Below are 17,069 nucleotides of genomic sequence, written 5' to 3' on the forward strand. Positions count from 1 at the left end.
TCTCTCTACCTCTCCCTCTCTCTTTCTCTGTCTCACTCTCTTTCTCTCTCTCTCTACCTCTGTTGTTTCTCTCTCTTCCACTCTCTTTCTCTGTCTCTCTCTCTACCTCTCCCTCTCTCTTTCTCTCTCTCTACCTCTCCCTCTCTCTTTCTCTGTGTGTATCTCCCTACCTCTCCCTCTCCCTCTATCTCTGTGTGTCTCTCTCTTCCACTCTCTTTCTCTGTCTCTCTCTCTACCTCTCCCTCTCTCTTTCTCTCTGTGTGTCTCTCTCTCTACCTCTCCCTCTCTCTCTGTGAGTCTCTCTCTCTACCTCTCCCTCTCTATTTCTCTCTGTGTGTCGCTCACTCTCCCTCTCTCTTTCTCTCTGTGTGTCTCTCTCTACCTCTCCCTCTCTCTTTCTCTGTGTGTGTCTCTCTCTCTACCTCTCCCTCTCTCTTTCTCTGTGTGTGTCTCTCTCTCTTCCTCTCCCTCTCTCTTTCTCTGTGTGTGTCTCTCTCTACCTCCCCCTTACTTTGTATCTCACTCCCTCTCCCTCTCTCTTTCTCTGTATCTCACTCCCTCTCTCTTTCTCTGTTTCTCTGTGTGAGTCTTTCTCTCCCTCTACCTCTCTTTCAGGCTCCCTCTACCTCTCTCTCTCCCTCTACCTCTCTTTCAGGCTCCCTCTACCTCTCTCTCTCTCCCTCTATCTCTCTTTCAGGCTCCCTCTACCTCTCTCTCTCTCCCTCTATCTCTCTTTCAGGCTCCCTCTACCTCTCTCTCTCTCCCTCTATCTCTCTTTCAGGCTCCCTCTACCTCTCTCTCTCGATCTTGTTCTCTCTCTTCGTCCACCGGTCTCTCTCCTCTTTCTCTGTCTTTATCTCTATTTCTTCACCTCTCTCTCTCTCCCTCTCCTGTGTGTTCAGTTTCTATGTGGTGTGGCCTCTAATATGACCATTTCCCCTCTTATAACTGTCATTTCTATTAAAGGGAACTTCAACTTCCACTTTTCAATCAATCCTCGTCTGGAGGCTGTGTGTAACGTTCTTTATCATAGCAGGAAGAAAAGGAGAATAAATAATAATATAATAAATATAATAAATAATAAAGGAGAATAATCTAGTATGTTAGACATTATTAACTTAACCCTCCTCATTAGATAACGTTTCTTTAGATGTTCATTTAGCTCTCTTGTTCTTGTGCACTATCTGCTATATCACACTATGTATTTGATCCTTTATTTAAATAGGCAAGTCAGTTAATTAAGAACAAATTATTATTTATAATGACGGCCTAGGAACAGTGAGTTAACTGCCTTGTTCAGGGGCAGAACGACAGATTTTTACCTTGTCAGCTCGGGGGATTCAATCTCGCACCCTCTCGGCCCAAAATAACCACTAGGCCACCTGCCATATTGCATTGGACATACTATATAATTAGTATGGATGTCTTGACATAGACAGAGATTGATTCACACGGTTTGTAAAAATGGGATAGTGATCGCTCTGCTCGGGCTTCACCTCGCGTCACCCCTCACCATAGACGGACGCGTGGAACCAACTTGGGTGATTTCAATAACGCATAATGATAAATACTAACAAATAGCTTGTTTATAAATACTGTTTAAAACTACAACTCCATTAGCTGATGATATAAATCACATTCAGTGTCCAGAAGAGAGCGGGAGCTGATAAACCAATTTCATTTCATACTGTGATTTCCTACGCGTGATAATCTCTGACGGACTGTTGTCTGTGATTGTTTCACTGTACAGATAATCACACATCACAGAGATACAGTAAAAACATGACTCCGCTGTGTGGGGGGAGAAAAGAAAGCTGAAAACTGCGTCCTCCCCCCTTTTACTCTGCTTTAAATATAATGTTTGAGAGGAAAGTGAGGGAGGGGAGCACGCGCCCACACGCATGCGCCCCCCCCCCCTCCCCCCTTTTACTCTGCGAGTTGTCGGTAATAAGTGAATGAATGACCTTATCGTTGTCGTGGTGTGATTGTCTCTGGTGGTGGTGAGGGATTTGAGCTTTGAAGATAATAAAGCAACGCTTCACTGTTTCTCCTCTCTCAGTCTCACTCAGTGATGCGCGGTGAAGTGACCCTCAGCCAGAGAGGAGTTGATATTAACCTCGACTACCGACGCAGCTCTGCTCGGCGCTAAGCAGCGGATATACAGTCAACAAACACCTGTAGTCTGTTTGTTTGTGTGTTTGTTGTTGTCTGGACCCAACTGCCTCTTCTCGGTTCTTTCGTGATCTGATGATCCACGAGGACCTGATTATTTCGAGACTGCTGAACATCACTCCAATCTCTAGTCCGTCGCGTCGCCATGTCAGTTTGGTGAACTTTACGCAAACGAGAGGATATATATATATATATACACACAGCTGGACTGTTGAAGGACTGTGGTGCCTGATCTGAAGTTAGCCGTCTGTTCTGCGTAACTGGGACTTTTAGAAAGGTGAGTTGAGGAGGAAGTATTTTAATAACATATTAGATTGGGATTATATTCACTTTTTCCATTATATATATATATATATCCGTCGATGACGCACCCGGATGAAAGTGAGTTACTGATTCCTCATTGTTCTTACTTATATTTTAACGTGATTCTACATCTGCATTGCTTTCTGTTTGGGGTTTTTAGGCTGGGGGGTTTCTGTACAGCACTTTGTGACATCAGCTGATGTAAGAAGGGTTTTATAAATACATTTGATTGATATTGTTCTAGTCTAATTACATGACGATCTGCCTCTATCCGGTAATGACCTGTTATCATCTTGTTTGTTCCTTGATGATCTTTATTTTATTTTTTGGTTTTGGTATCATTTCATCACTATAAAGCCATGTTGTGGCTTTTGGGACGTGGCACCCTTTTTCAGGTGTGTCTGTCCAATGAGGTGATGGCCATTGTGGTTGTTTTCTTTTAGATCGAAATATGGAAAGACCGTTGTAATATGGACCGATTATTCTGAAATGTAAACAACGTGAAAAAAGAAAATGGCATTTGGGATTTATTTGATTTGATGAATCTTTATGAAATATTTCGGATAGATGCCACTGCATTCTCTTCGTCATGCTGGTCTGAAATAGCCTCAGACTCTCATTACTAGACGGGTTCTTATGTGCACTGAAAAACTACATCCCGCTGAGAAAAAAAGGGTTTAGCAGAGATCCCCAACTGGCGGCCTGCGGGCTGAATTTGGCCCCGGTAGTGATTTTTATTTCCCCCTCTCATCAAATTGTTCTAAACAATTGTTGGACATAAAAGACACACAAAAAAAGCCACCAGCAAATCAGCTCTAAGTCATTTTAATTTAGTAAATCTGTTCCAAAGTATCCGGATGTAAAATAGAGAGAGCGAGAGATATCTGATCCATACAATTGTAAGGTTTGATTTTTTTTTTTTTTTTTTGACAAATACTTTAATCTGTTTTGGGTTTTCTTGCGGTCAATTTACAGTCTACAAATTATTTGTAATTATATTTCGGCTCCCTGATCATCCGCGCAAGACAACATCGTCCTGTGACTGAATGTAGTTGATGATCCCTGGGGTATAGACAGGCAGTACGAACGCAGAGCACGATGGGTTTATGTTAGGAGATTAGGGCGCCGCGAAGGGGGGGAAGCATATGCCTTTGTCATCTGCTGTCATTTTGTTCGCTTGCCTGTCACTCGCCAAGCACCCTGCGACTGTGTGCTGCCTGGACGATTTCATTTCATAGTCGAGCACTGTTGTGACAAACGCGGTTTTACATCACCGTGTGGCGCTGGGTGATAGCGGACCCGTGATTCTCTCTCTCGCTCCTTTTTTTCCCCCATTCTGTGTTCGTGCGCGCGGACGAGGTGGGATTGTTACACATAACAAAAGATAGCCACCCTCGGTGAGAAAACGGAGAACGTGCGTGCATACAGCTGGCTGATTGCTCACTTGGCCATTATAGCGAGATAATCCATCCATCGGGTGAATTTAGGATTCTGGGTTCGGACCGATCTCTTGTTGCATGGTGGTTCGGGCTCCCGACGAGGGTCAACAAATGCAGAAAGGGGAGAAAAGTTTCGGTAAGAGAAAGAGGTTTCTTTGCGTCATATTGTTCTGCGGCCAGGTTTGGGTTGTGTTTTGTAAATGCGTGGCTCCGTGCCGTTATTCGTTGTTGTTTCTATGTGATGCGCGGAGCCGAGAAGTTAAACAGCGTTTCAGTCTGTCTGATTACGGTGTTAGTCGTCCTGCATACGGAGTCTATCTATCCGCGCTGCAGCAAAATCGCCTGTTCACTGTTTAGTCTATCTAATCTCATCAGTCAATAGAGATTGATAGGAGAAGAAAAAAAATACATTCATTTTTTTTTTTTTTACAATGTAACACATCGTTTTGAAGGCTACGAATTTACCATCCCATCTCTCTCTCTTCTCTTCTTGTTCTCTGTGTGTGTTTTTTATTCTGTCGTCGTGTTGTGAGCTGCATCAACAACAACAACAAAAAAAGGATTTCTCCTTTAGCAGCCTTTTACCGAGCACTCTGCTGCCATGACAACCGTAATTAAACCGATAACCGGGTGAAAATGTCACAGCATCTCGGTGTCGCGCAGCAGTGATGCGGTTGAAAAAAGGGGGGGGGATCAAATTGGCTCTTTGCTGTTTGCTCTCTCTCTCTCTCTCGTCGCCTCGGCGTGTCAGGCAGCAGATAACATTTTACCTCCGGTTATTGTTGTTGTTGTTATTTGGGAGGGGGGGATACTGTGACACACAGGAATAGGTTACCGTAGTCTGTGATGTGTGTGCCATTAGTCTCTCTGTCCTACAAGGACAAGAGGCAGAGGAGGCATTGAGCCTACACCCACTGGGCACAGACGTTAATTCACCGTCTATTCCACGTCGGTTCAACGGTCGTTTTTTTATTATAGAAATGATGTGGAAACAACTGTAAATAAAAAAATCTAAAATTAAAAAGTGTGTGTTAAAAGTGGGTCTATAGAAATAAACAAATACATTTGGGTCCCAGAAAGCAGCTGTTATTTCCTTCCGTTTATGGAAAATTGATATTCTGTTCGCCGCTTCCCCTTTGGCAGTTGTTGGAAAATCGACGTGGCCCCCCAAAAAATACAGCTTTCCCGACGTCATTTTAACATTCTGCTTCTGTTGCTTTGAGAGAGTCATCATGTGGGGGGAATCAATTCCAACGGGGTCCTAAACCTATGAGGAGGGGAGACCAGGGAGTCAAAACTCTTACTTCTCTAAACCTATGAGGAGGTGAGACCTGGGAGTCAAAACTCTTACTTCTCTAAACCTATGAGGAGAGGAGACCAGAGTCAAAACTCTTACTTCTCTAAACCTATGAGGAGAGGAGACCAGGGAGTCAAACCTCTTACTTCTCTAAACCTATGAGGAGGTGAGACCAGGGAGTCAAAACTCTTACTTCTCTAAACCTATGAGGAGAGGAGGGGAGACCAGGGAGTCAAAACTCTTACTTCTCTAAACCTATGAGGAGGGGAGACCAGGGAGTCAAAACTCTTACTTCTCTAAACCTATGAGGAGAGGAGACCTGGGAGTCAAAACTCTTACTTCTCTAAACCTATGAGGAGAGGAGAGGAGACCAGGGAGTCAAAACTCTTACTTCTCTAAACCTATGAGGAGAGGAGACCTGGGAGTCAAAACTCTTACTTCTCTAAACCTATGAGGAGAGGAGGGGAGACCTGGGAGTCAAAACTCTTACTTCTCTAAACCTATGAGGAGAGGAGACCAGGGAGTCAAAACTCTTACTTCTCTAAACCTATGAGGAGGTGAGACCAGGGAGTCAAAACTCTTACTTCTCTAAACCTATGAGGAGGTGAGACCAGGGAGTCAAAACTCTTACTTCTCTAAACCTATGAGGAGAGGAGGGGAGACCTGGGAGTCAAACCTCTTACTTCTCTAAACCTATGAGGAGAGGAGACCGGGGAGTCAAAACTCTTACTTCTCTAAACCTATGAGGAGAGGAGGGGAGACCAGGGAGTCAAAACTCTTACTTCTCTAAACCTATGAGGAGAGGAGGGGAGACCTGGGAGTCAAAACTCTTACTTCTCTAAACCTATGAGGAGGGGAGGGGAGACCAGGGAGTCAAAACTCTTACTTCTCTAAACCTATGAGGAGAGGAGGGGAGACCAGGGAGTCAAAACTCTTACTTCTCTAAACCTATGAGGAGAGGAGACCTGGGAGTCAAACCTCTTACTTCTCTAAACCTATGAGGAGAGGAGACCAGGGAGTCAAACCTCTTACTTCTCTAAACCTATGAGGAGGGGAGACCAGGGAGTCAAACCTCTTACTTCTCTAAACCTATGAGGAGAGGAGGGGAGACCTGGGAGTCAAACCTCTTACTTCTCTAAACCTATGAGGAGAGGAGAGGAGACCTGGGAGTCAAACCTCTTACTTCTCTAAACCTATGAGGAGAGGAGAGGAGACCTGGGAGTCAAAACTCTTACTTCTCTAAACCTATGAGGAGAGGAGGGGAGACCTGGGAGTCAAACCTCTTACTTCTCTAAACCTATGAGGAGAGGAGGGGAGACCTGGGAGTCAAAACTCTTACTTCTCTAAACCTATGAGGAGAGGAGACCTGGGAGTCAAAACTCTTACTTCTCTAAACCTATGAGGAGAGGAGGGGAGACCTGGGAGTCAAACCTCTTACTTCTTTGGGATGTTTGATTGGTTAAGAGGAGTGGTGACTTTGTTGTGCAAACGAGGATGAGACGGGGATGAGACGGGGATGAGACTAGGGATGAGACGGGGATGAGACAGGGCTGTGACGGGGATGAGACAGGGATGAGACGGGGATGAGACGGGGATGAGACGGGGATGAGACGGGGATGAGACGGGGATGAGACGAGGATGAGACGGGGCTGTGACGGGGATGAGACGGGGATGAGACGGGGCTGTGACGGGGATGAGACAGGGATGAGACGGGGATGAGACGGGGCTGTGACGGGGATGGGGATGAGACGGGGATCAGATGGGGATGGCGTTTTCTCCCCCTCTGATTTAAAAACAAAAACATTCATTTGAATAGGATCTGAATGAGAGCTGTCAGGAAAAGCTCTAGTCACTATTGTGGGGGCCTAGTGGTTAGAGGCTGGTAGCCTAGTGGTTAGAGTACCTCTATGGCAGCAGGGGCGGCAGGGTAGCCTAGAGCGTTGGACTAGTAACCGGAATGGTTGCAAGTTCAAACCCCGAGCTGACTAGGTACAAATCTGTCGTTCTGCCCCTGAACAAGGCAGTTAACCCACTTAGACCGTCATTGAAAATAAGAATTTGTTCTTTAACTGACTTGCCTAGTTAAATAAAGGTAAAATAAATAAATAAATTGTGTTATGTGAGTAATGTACAGACTGGCCTGGTAGAAGGACCCTGACTGAGGCCCCCAGTGGAAGGTCTTGATAACAGAACGATAGGGTTTTTGAAGCACCATTGCCATGGTTGCGTTAGTGTTGTAGTGAACAGTGTTCACACAATCAGAAAGAACATTGTCATCGGCTTTCTACGTAGGGGATCATTTCACAGCAGATGAAGTAGTTTAGACTATTATCTGTTTTCAATAGAGTGTTGTATTTGCAGAGGTTATGGCATTGTTATCACTTGTTACTATGTAATAATCCGTTTGTCAACAAGGACACTAGGAAGCCATTTCCTCGTACGGTTTTAAGGGAACAGAGTATTGTGACATCACAGCCACAAAACACAAACAAATAACAACTTTTCAAACTGTCCTTCACTCTTTACGGGAATAACACATACATTCAAACAGTCCTTCACTCTTTACGGGAATAACACATACATTCAAACTGTCCTTCACTCTTTACGGGAATAACACATACATTCAAACTGTCCTTCACTCTTTACGGGAATAACACAGTCCTTCACTCTTTTTACGGGAATAACACAGTCCTTCACTCTTTACGGGAATAACACATACATTTAAACTGTCCTTCACTCTTTACGGGAATAACACATACATTCAAACTGTCCTTCACTCTTTACGGGAATAACACATACATTCAAACAGTCCTTCACTCTTTACGGGAATAACACATACATTCAAACTGTCCTTCACTCTTTACGGGAATAACACATACATTTAAACAGTCCTTCACTCTTTACGGGAATAACACAGTCCTTCACTCTTTACGGGAATAACACAGTCCTTCACTCTTTACGGGAATAACACAGTCCTTCACTCTTTACAGAATAACACAGTCCTTCACTCTTTACGGGAATAACACAGTCCTTCACTCTTTACGGGAATAACACAGTCCTTCACTCTTTACAGAATAACACAGTCCTTCACTCTTTACGGGAATAACACAGTCCTTCACTCTTTACGGGAATAACACAGTCCTTCACTCTTTACGGGAATAACACAGTCCTTCACTCTTTACGGGAATAACACAGTCCTTCACTCTTTACAGAATAACACAGTCCTTCACTCTTTACGGGAATAACACAGTCCTTCACTCTTTACGGGAATAACACAGTCCTTCACTCTTTACGGGAATAACACAGTCCTTCACTCTTTACGGGAATAACACAGTCCTTCACTCTTTACAGAATAACACAGTCCTTCACTCTTTACGGGAATAACACAGTCCTTCACTCTTTACAGAATAACACAGTCCTTCACTCTTTACGGGAATAACACAGTCCTTCACTCTTTACGGGAATAACACAGTCCTTCACTCTTTACAGAATAACACAGTCCTTCACTCTTTACGGGAATAACACAGTCCTTCACTCTTTACAGAATAACACAGTCCTTCACTCTTTACGGGAATAACACAGTCCTTCACTCTTTACAGAATAACACAGTCCTTCACTCTTTACGGGAATAACACAGTCCTTCACTCTTTACGGGAATAACACAGTCCTTCACTCTTTACGGGAATAACACAGTCCTTCACTCTTTACGGGAATAACACAGTCCTTCACTCTTTACAGAATAACACAGTCCTTCACTCTTTACGGGAATAACACAGTCCTTCACTCTTTACAGAATAACACAGTCTTTCACTCTTTACAGAATAACACAGTCCTTCACTCTTTACGGGAATAACACATACATTTAAATCTCAGCCCTGGACACAGCTGAAAGAGGAACTTATAGAGTGTGTGTGTGTGTGTGAATGCGAGCGTGAGCGTGTGCGTGTGTGTGCATGCGAGCGTGTGTGTGTGTGTGTGTGTGTGTGTGCATGCGAGCGTGTGTGTGTGTGTGTGTATGGTAAATAGGGGGTAACAAAGGGAAGCGGGGGTGGGCTCCCCTCCTCAGGTTGGAGCTAGAATACTAATTGAGGGCTAGTATGGGCCCCCCTCGCAACCTCAACAAAGCCGCTTCACGCCCCCGTGTGGACCCCTAACAATAGCCAGAAACCTGCACTACTTAGACCACTCCCTGTCCCACTAGAGAGAGAGAGAGAGAGAGAGAGAGAGGGAGAGGGAGAGAGAGAGAGGAGATTTGTAGGAATGACTTTTGGACCCATGGCTTCATGTATGTATCTTTGTGTGTGTGTATTGTGTTAATAATGGAAGTCTACAGGGTGTTTTTCTCTATATATTTGCTCATAATGTCCCCCAATGTTTATCAGTGGAGCTGTTTCTCTTGACCACTATCAAGTTAGCATTATCTGAGCACTAAGAGTTAGCATAGCATCATCTCAGAACTAAGAGTTAGCATAGCATCATCTCAGAACTAAGAGTTAGCATTATCTGAACTAAGAGTTAGGATAGCATTATCCGAGAACTAAGAGTTAGCATAGCACTATCTGAGAACTAAGAGTTAGCATAGCATTATCTGAGAACTAAGAGTTAGCATTATCTGAGAACTAAGAGTTAGCATAGCATTATCTGAGAACCCAGAGTTAGCATAGCATTATCTGAGAACCCAGAGTTAGCATAGCATTATCTGAGAACCCAGAGTCAGCATAGCATTATCTGAGAACCCAGAGTTAGCATAGCATTATCTGAGAACCCAGAGTTAGCATAGCATTATCTGAGAACCCAGAGTTAGCATAGCATTATCTGAGAACCAAGAGTTAGCATAGCATTATCTGAGAACCCAGAGTTAGCATAGCATTATCTGAGAACCCAGAGTTAGCATAGCATTATCTGAGAACCCAGAGTTAGCATAGCATTATCTGAGAACCCAGAGTTAGCATAGCATCATCCCTGTTGGTTTTCACTGGTCTAATGTGCTCTTCTCCTCCACCCCTCCGGGTATTCAAGTGGCCACCTTCCAGCATGCGACAGAGACACTGTTCAAAGTGTTCATTGTTCATTGTTCTCCGTCGCTCTGACATCTTTCTCCTCTTCTCCTCCCAGGTATACAAATGCTCTCCGTCCAGCCGGACACCAAGCCAAAGGGCTGTGCCGGCTGCAACCGGAAGATTAAGGACCGATATCTGCTCAAGGCCCTGGATAAATACTGGCACGAGGACTGTCTCAAGTGTGCCTGTTGTGACTGCAGGCTGGGAGAGGTGGGCTCCACGCTCTATACCAAAGCCAACCTCATCCTCTGTCGGAGAGATTACCTACGGTAAGACAATACTTCTGATTACCACACTGCTGTCCTGGAAACAGCGGCCTTCTATCCACACACCAACACCGATTCCACAATTCCACTCGGGCAAACTCCACATTTGTTGTTCTAGCATCTTTGGCACAACGAAGTAGAGACCTGGTTAGCTACCCTTATACTTATCACAGTGAAGTAGAGACCTGGTTAGCTACCATTATACTTATCACAGTGAAGTAGAGACCTGGTTAGCTACCCTTATACTTATCACAGTGAAGTAGAGACCTGGTTAGCTACCCTTATACTTATCACAGTGAAGTAGAGACCTGGTTAGCTACCCTTATACTTATCACAGTGAAGTAGAGACCTGGTTAGCTACCCTTATACTTATCACAGTGAAGTAGAGACCTGGTTAGCTACCCTTATACTTATCACAGTGAAGTAGAGACCTGGTTAGCTACCCTTATACTTATCACAGTGAAGTAGAGACCTGGTTAGCTACCCTTATACTTATCACAGTGAAGTAGAGACCTGGTTAGCTACCCTTATACTTATCACAGTGAAGTAGAGACCTGGTTAGCTACCCTTATACTTATCACAGTGAAGTAGAGACCTGGTTAGCTACCCTTATACTTATCACAGTGAAGTAGAGACCTGGTTAGCTACCCTTATACTTATCACAGTGAAGTAGAGACCTGGTTAGCTACCCTTATACTTATCACAGTGAAGTAGAGACCTGGTTAGCTACCCTTATACTTATCACAGTGAAGTAGAGACCTGGTTAGCTACCCTTATACTTATCACAGTGAAGTAGAGACCTGGTTAGCTACCCTTATACTTATCACAGTGAAGTAGAGACCTGGTTAGCTACCCTTATACTTATCACAGTGAAGTAGAGACCTGGTTAGCTACCCTTATACTTATCACAGTGAAGTAGAGACCTGGTTAGCTACCCTTATACTTATCACAGTGAAGTAGAGACCTGGTTAGCTACCCTTATACTTATCACAGTGAAGTAGAGACCTGGTTAGCTACCATTATACTTATCACAGTGAAGTAGAGACCTGGTTAGCTACCCTTATACTTATCACAGTGAAGTAGAGACCTGGTTAGCTACCCTTATACTTATCACAGTGAAGTAGAGACCTGGTTAGCTACCCTTATACTTATCACAGTGAAGTAGAGACCTGGTTAGCTACCCTTATACTTATCACAGTGAAGTAGAGACCTGGTTAGCTACCCTTATACTTATCACAGTGAAGTAGAGACCTGGTTAGCTACCCTTATACTTATCACAGTGAAGTAGAGACCTGGTTAGCTACCCTTATACTTATCACAGTGAAGTAGAGACCTGGTTAGCTACCCTTATACTTATCACAGTGAAGTAGAGACCTGGTTAGCTACCCTTATACTTATCACAGTGAAGTAGAGACCTGGTTAGCTACCCTTATACTTATCACAGTGAAGTAGAGACCTGGTTAGCTACCCTACCTTATCACAGTATAGAGACTGGTTAGCTACCCTTATCTTATCACAGTGAAGTAGAGACCTGGTTAGCTACCCTTATACTTATCACAGTGAAGTAGAGACCTGGTTAGCTACCCTTATACTTATCACAGTGAAGTAGAGACCTGGTTAGCTACCCTTATACTTATCACAGTGAAGTAGAGACCTGGTTAGCTACCCTTATACTTATCACAGTGAAGTAGAGACCTGGTTAGCTACCCTTATACTTATCACAGTGAAGTAGAGACCTGGTTAGCTACCCTTATACTTATCACAGTGAAGTAGAGACCTGGTTAGCTACCCTTATACTTATCACAGTGAAGTAGAGACCTGGTTAGCTACCCTTATACTTATCACAGTGAAGTAGAGACCTGGTTAGCTACCCTTATACTTATCACAGTGAAGTAGAGACCTGGTTAGCTACCCTTATACTTATCACAGTGAAGTAGAGACCTGGTTAGCTACCCTTATACTTATCACAGTGAAGTAGAGACCTGGTTAGCTACCCTTATACTTATCACAGTGAAGTAGAGACCTGGTTAGCTACCCTTATACTTATCACAGTGAAGTAGAGACCTGGTTAGCTACCCTTATACTTATCACAGTGAAGTAGAGACCTGGTTAGCTACCCTTATACTTATCACAGTGAAGTAGAGACCTGGTTAGCTACCCTTATACTTATCACAGTGAAGTAGAGACCTGGTTAGCTACCATTATACTTATCACAGTGAAGTAGAGACCTGGTTAGCTACCCTTATACTTATCACAGTGAAGTAGAGACCTGGTTAGCTACCCTTATACTTATCACAGTGAAGTAGAGACCTGGTTAGCTACCCTTATACTTATCACAGTGAAGTAGAGACCTGGTTAGCTACCCTTATACTTATCACAGTGAAGTAGAGACCTGGTTAGCTACCCTTATACTTATCACAGTGAAGTAGAGACCTGGTTTATACTTATCACAGTGAAGTAGAGACCTGGTTAGCTACCCTTATACTTATCACAGTGAAGTAGAGACCTGGTTAGCTACCCTTATACTTATCACAGTGAAGTAGAGACCTGGTTAGCTACCCTTATACTTATCACAGTGAAGTAGAGACCTGGTTAGCTACCCTTATACTTATCACAGTGAAGTAGAGACCTGGTTAGCTACCCTTATACTTATCACAGTGAAGTAGAGACCTGGTTAGCTACCCTTATACTTATCACAGTGAAGTAGAGACCTGGTTAGCTACCCTTATACTTATCACAGTGAAGTAGAGACCTGGTTAGCTACCCTTATACTTATCACAGTGAAGTAGAGACCTGGTTAGCTACCCTTATACTTATCACAGTGAAGTAGAGACCTGGTTAGCTACCCTTATACTTATCACAGTGAAGTAGAGACCTGGTTAGCTACCCTTATACTTATCACAGTGAAGTAGAGACCTGGTTAGCTACCCTTATACTTATCACAGTGAAGTAGAGACCTGGTTAGCTACCCTTATACTTATCACAGTGAAGTAGAGACCTGGTTAGCTACCCTTATACTTATCACAGTGAAGTAGAGACCTGGTTAGCTACCCTTATACTTATCACAGTGAAGTAGAGACCTGGTTAGCTACCCTTATACTTATCACAGTGAAGTAGAGACCTGGTTAGCTACCCTTATACTTATCACAGTGAAGTAGAGACCTGGTTAGCTACCCTTATACTTATCACAGTGAAGTAGAGACCTGGTTAGCTACCCTTATACTTATCACAGTGAAGTAGAGACCTGGTTAGCTACCCTTATACTTATCACAGTGAAGTAGAGACCTGGTTAGCTACCCTTATACTTATCACAGTGAAGTAGAGACCTGGTTAGCTACCCTTATACTTATCACAGTGAAGTAGAGACCTGGTTAGCTACCCTTATACTTATCACAGTGAAGTAGAGACCTGGTTAGCTACCCTTATACTTATCACAGTGAAGTAGAGACCTGGTTAGCTACCCTTATACTTATCACAGTGAAGTAGAGACCTGGTTAGCTACCCTTATACTTATCACAGTGAAGTAGAGACCTGGTTAGCTACCCTTATACTTATCACAGTGAAGTAGAGACCTGGTTAGCTACCCTTATACTTATCACAGTGAAGTAGAGACCTGGTTAGCTACCCTTATACTTATCACAGTGAAGTAGAGACCTGGTTAGCTACCCTTATACTTATCACAGTGAAGTAGAGACCTGGTTAGCTACCCTTATACTTATCACAGTGAAGTAGAGACCTGGTTAGCTACCCTTATACTTATCACAGTGAAGTAGAGACCTGGTTAGCTACCCTTATACTTATCACAGTGAAGTAGAGACCTGATTAGCTACCATTAGATTCATCCCATTGAAGTAGAGACCTGGTTAGCTACCCTTATACTTATCACAGTGAAGTAGAGACCTGGTTAGCTACCCTTATACTTATCACAGTGAAGTAGAGACCTGGTTAGCTACCCTTATACTTATCACAGTGAAGTAGAGACCTGGTTAGCTACCCTTATACTTATCACAGTGAAGTAGAGACCTGGTTAGCTACCCTTATACTTATCACAGTGAAGTAGAGACCTGGTTAGCTACCCTTATACTTATCACAGTGAAGTAGAGACCTGGTTAGCTACCCTTATACTTATCACAGTGAAGTAGAGACCTGGTTAGCTACCCTTATACTTATCACAGTGAAGTAGAGACCTGGTTAGCTACCCTTATACTTATCACAGTGAAGTAGAGACCTGGTTAGCTACCCTTATACTTATCACAGTGAAGTAGAGACCTGGTTAGCTACCCTTATACTTATCACAGTGAAGTAGAGACCTGGTTAGCTACCCTTATACTTATCACAGTGAAGTAGAGACCTGGTTAGCTACCCTTATACTTATCACAGTGAAGTAGAGACCTGGTTAGCTACCATTATACTTATCACAGTGAAGTAGAGACCTGGTTAGCTACCCTTATACTTATCACAGTGAAGTAGAGACCTGATTAGCTACCATTATACTTATCACAGTGAAGTAGAGACCTGGTTAGCTACCCTTATACTTATCACAGTGAAGTAGAGACCTGGTTAGCTACCCTTATACTTATCACAGTGAAGTAGAGACCTGATTAGCTACCATTAGATTCATCCCAGTGAAGTAGAGACCTGGTTAGCTACCCTTATACTTATCACAGTGAAGTAGAGACCTGGTTAGCTACCCTTATACTTATCACAGTGAAGTAGAGACCTGGTTAGCTACCCTTATACTTATCACAGTGAAGTAGAGACCTGATTAGCTACCATTAGATTCATCCCAGTGAAGTAGAGACCTAGTTAGTTACCATTAGATTCATCCCATTGAAGTAGAGACCTGGTTAGCTACCCTTATACTTATCACAGTGAAGTAGAGACCTGGTTAGCTACCTTTAGATTAATCACAGTGAAGTAGAGACCTGGTTAGCTACATTTAGATTAATCACAGTGAAGTAGAGACCTGGTTAGCTACCTTTAGATTAATCACAGTGAAGTAGAGACCTGGTTAGCTACCTTTAGATTAATCACAGTGAAGTAGAGACCTGGTTAGCTACCTTTAGATTAATCACAGTGAAGTAGAGACCTGGTTAGCTACCTTTAGATTAATCACAGTGAAGTAGAGACCTGGTTAGCTACCTTTAGATTAATCACAGTGAAGTAGAGACCTGGTTAGCTACCTTTAGATTAATCACAGTGAAGTAGAGACCTGGTTAGCTACCTTTAGATTCATCCCATTGAAGTAGAGCCCTGATTAGCTACCTTTAGATTCATCCTAGTGAAGTAGAGACCTGGTTAGCTACCCTTATACTTATCACAGTGAAGTAGAGACCTGGTTAGCTACCCTTATACTTATCACAGTGAAGTAGAGACCTGGTTAGCTACCATTAGATTCATCCCAGTGAAGTAGAGACCTAGTTAGCTACCCTTAGATTAATCACAGTGAAGTAGAGACCTGGTTAGCTACCATTAGATTCATCCCATTGAAGTAGAGACCTGGTTAGCTACCTTTAGATTAATCACAGTGAAGTAGAGACCTGGTTAGCTACCTTTAGATTAATCACACTGAAGTAGAGACCTGGTTAGCTACCTTTAGATTAATCACAGTGAAGTAGAGACCTGGTTAGCTACCCTTATACTCATCCCATTGAAGTAGAGCCCTGATTAGCTACCTTTAGATTCATCCTAGTGAAGTAGAGACCTGGTTAGCTACCCTTAGATTAATCACAGTGAAGTAGAGACCTGATTAGCTACCTTTAGATTAATCACAGTGAAGTAGAGACCTGGTTAGCTACATTTAGATTAATCACAGTGAAGTAGAGACCTGGTTAGCTACCTTTAGATTAATCACAGTGAAGTAGAGACCTGGTTAGCTACCTTTAGATTAATCACAGTGAAGTAGAGACCTGGTTAGCTACCTTTAGATTAATCACAGTGAAGTAGAGACCTGGTTAGCTACATTTAGATTAATCACAGTGAAGTAGAGACCTGGTTAGCTACCTTTAGATTAATCACAGTGAAGTAGAGACCTGGTTAGCTACCTTTAGATTAATCACAGTGAAGTAGAGACCTGGTTAGCTACCTTTAGATTCATCCCATTGAAGTAGAGCCCTGATTAGCTACCTTTAGATTCATCCTAGTGAAGTAGAGACCTGGTTAGCTACCCTTATACTTATCACAGTGAAGTAGAGACCTGGTTAGCTACCCTTATACTTATCACAGTGAAGTAGAGACCTGGTTAGCTACCATTAGATTCATCCCAGTGAAGTAGAGACCTAGTTAGCTACCCTTAGATTAATCACAGTGAAGTAGAGACCTGGTTAGCTACCATTAGATTCATCCCATTGAAGTAGAGACCTGGTTAGCTACCTTTAGATTAATCACAGTGAAGTAGAGACCTGGTTAGCTACCTTTAGATTAATCACACTGAAGTAGAGACCTGGTTAGCTACCTTTAGATTAATCACAGTGAAGTAGAGACCTGGTTAGCTACCCTTATACTCATCCCATTGAAGTAGAGCCCTGATTAG

At 43.1% G+C, this 17,069-nt stretch overlaps 1 protein-coding gene across 1 annotated transcript; it reads left to right on the forward strand.

The window, feature by feature from the left end:
• The first annotated feature begins 3,537 nt into the window (after positions 1-3,537).
• Positions 3,538-10,544, forward strand: LOC127927364 (LIM domain only protein 3-like). The gene is made up of 2 exons (XM_052513655.1): positions 3,538-4,050; positions 10,327-10,544. Exons 1-2 carry the CDS (start codon positions 3,993-3,995, stop codon positions 10,542-10,544), a joined length of 276 nt encoding a protein of 91 aa, XP_052369615.1. The 5' UTR covers positions 3,538-3,992.
• The last annotated feature ends 6,525 nt before the right edge of the window (positions 10,545-17,069 follow it).

This window comes from Oncorhynchus keta, unplaced genomic scaffold, assembly GCF_023373465.1.
Source record: "Oncorhynchus keta strain PuntledgeMale-10-30-2019 unplaced genomic scaffold, Oket_V2 Un_scaffold_13470_pilon_pilon, whole genome shotgun sequence".
NCBI lineage: Eukaryota > Metazoa > Chordata > Actinopteri > Salmoniformes > Salmonidae > Oncorhynchus > Oncorhynchus keta.

Excerpts from the sequence above, each read along its gene's own strand:
- LOC127927364 (XM_052513655.1), top strand. The coding sequence starts at position 3,993 with ATGGTGGTTCGGGCTCCCGACGAGGGTCAACAAATGCAGAAAGGGGAG. Across the intron at positions 4,051-10,326 it reads GAAAGGGGAGAAAAGTTTCG|GTATACAAATGCTCTCCGTC; the intron begins GTAAGAGAAAGA and ends TTCTCCTCCCAG.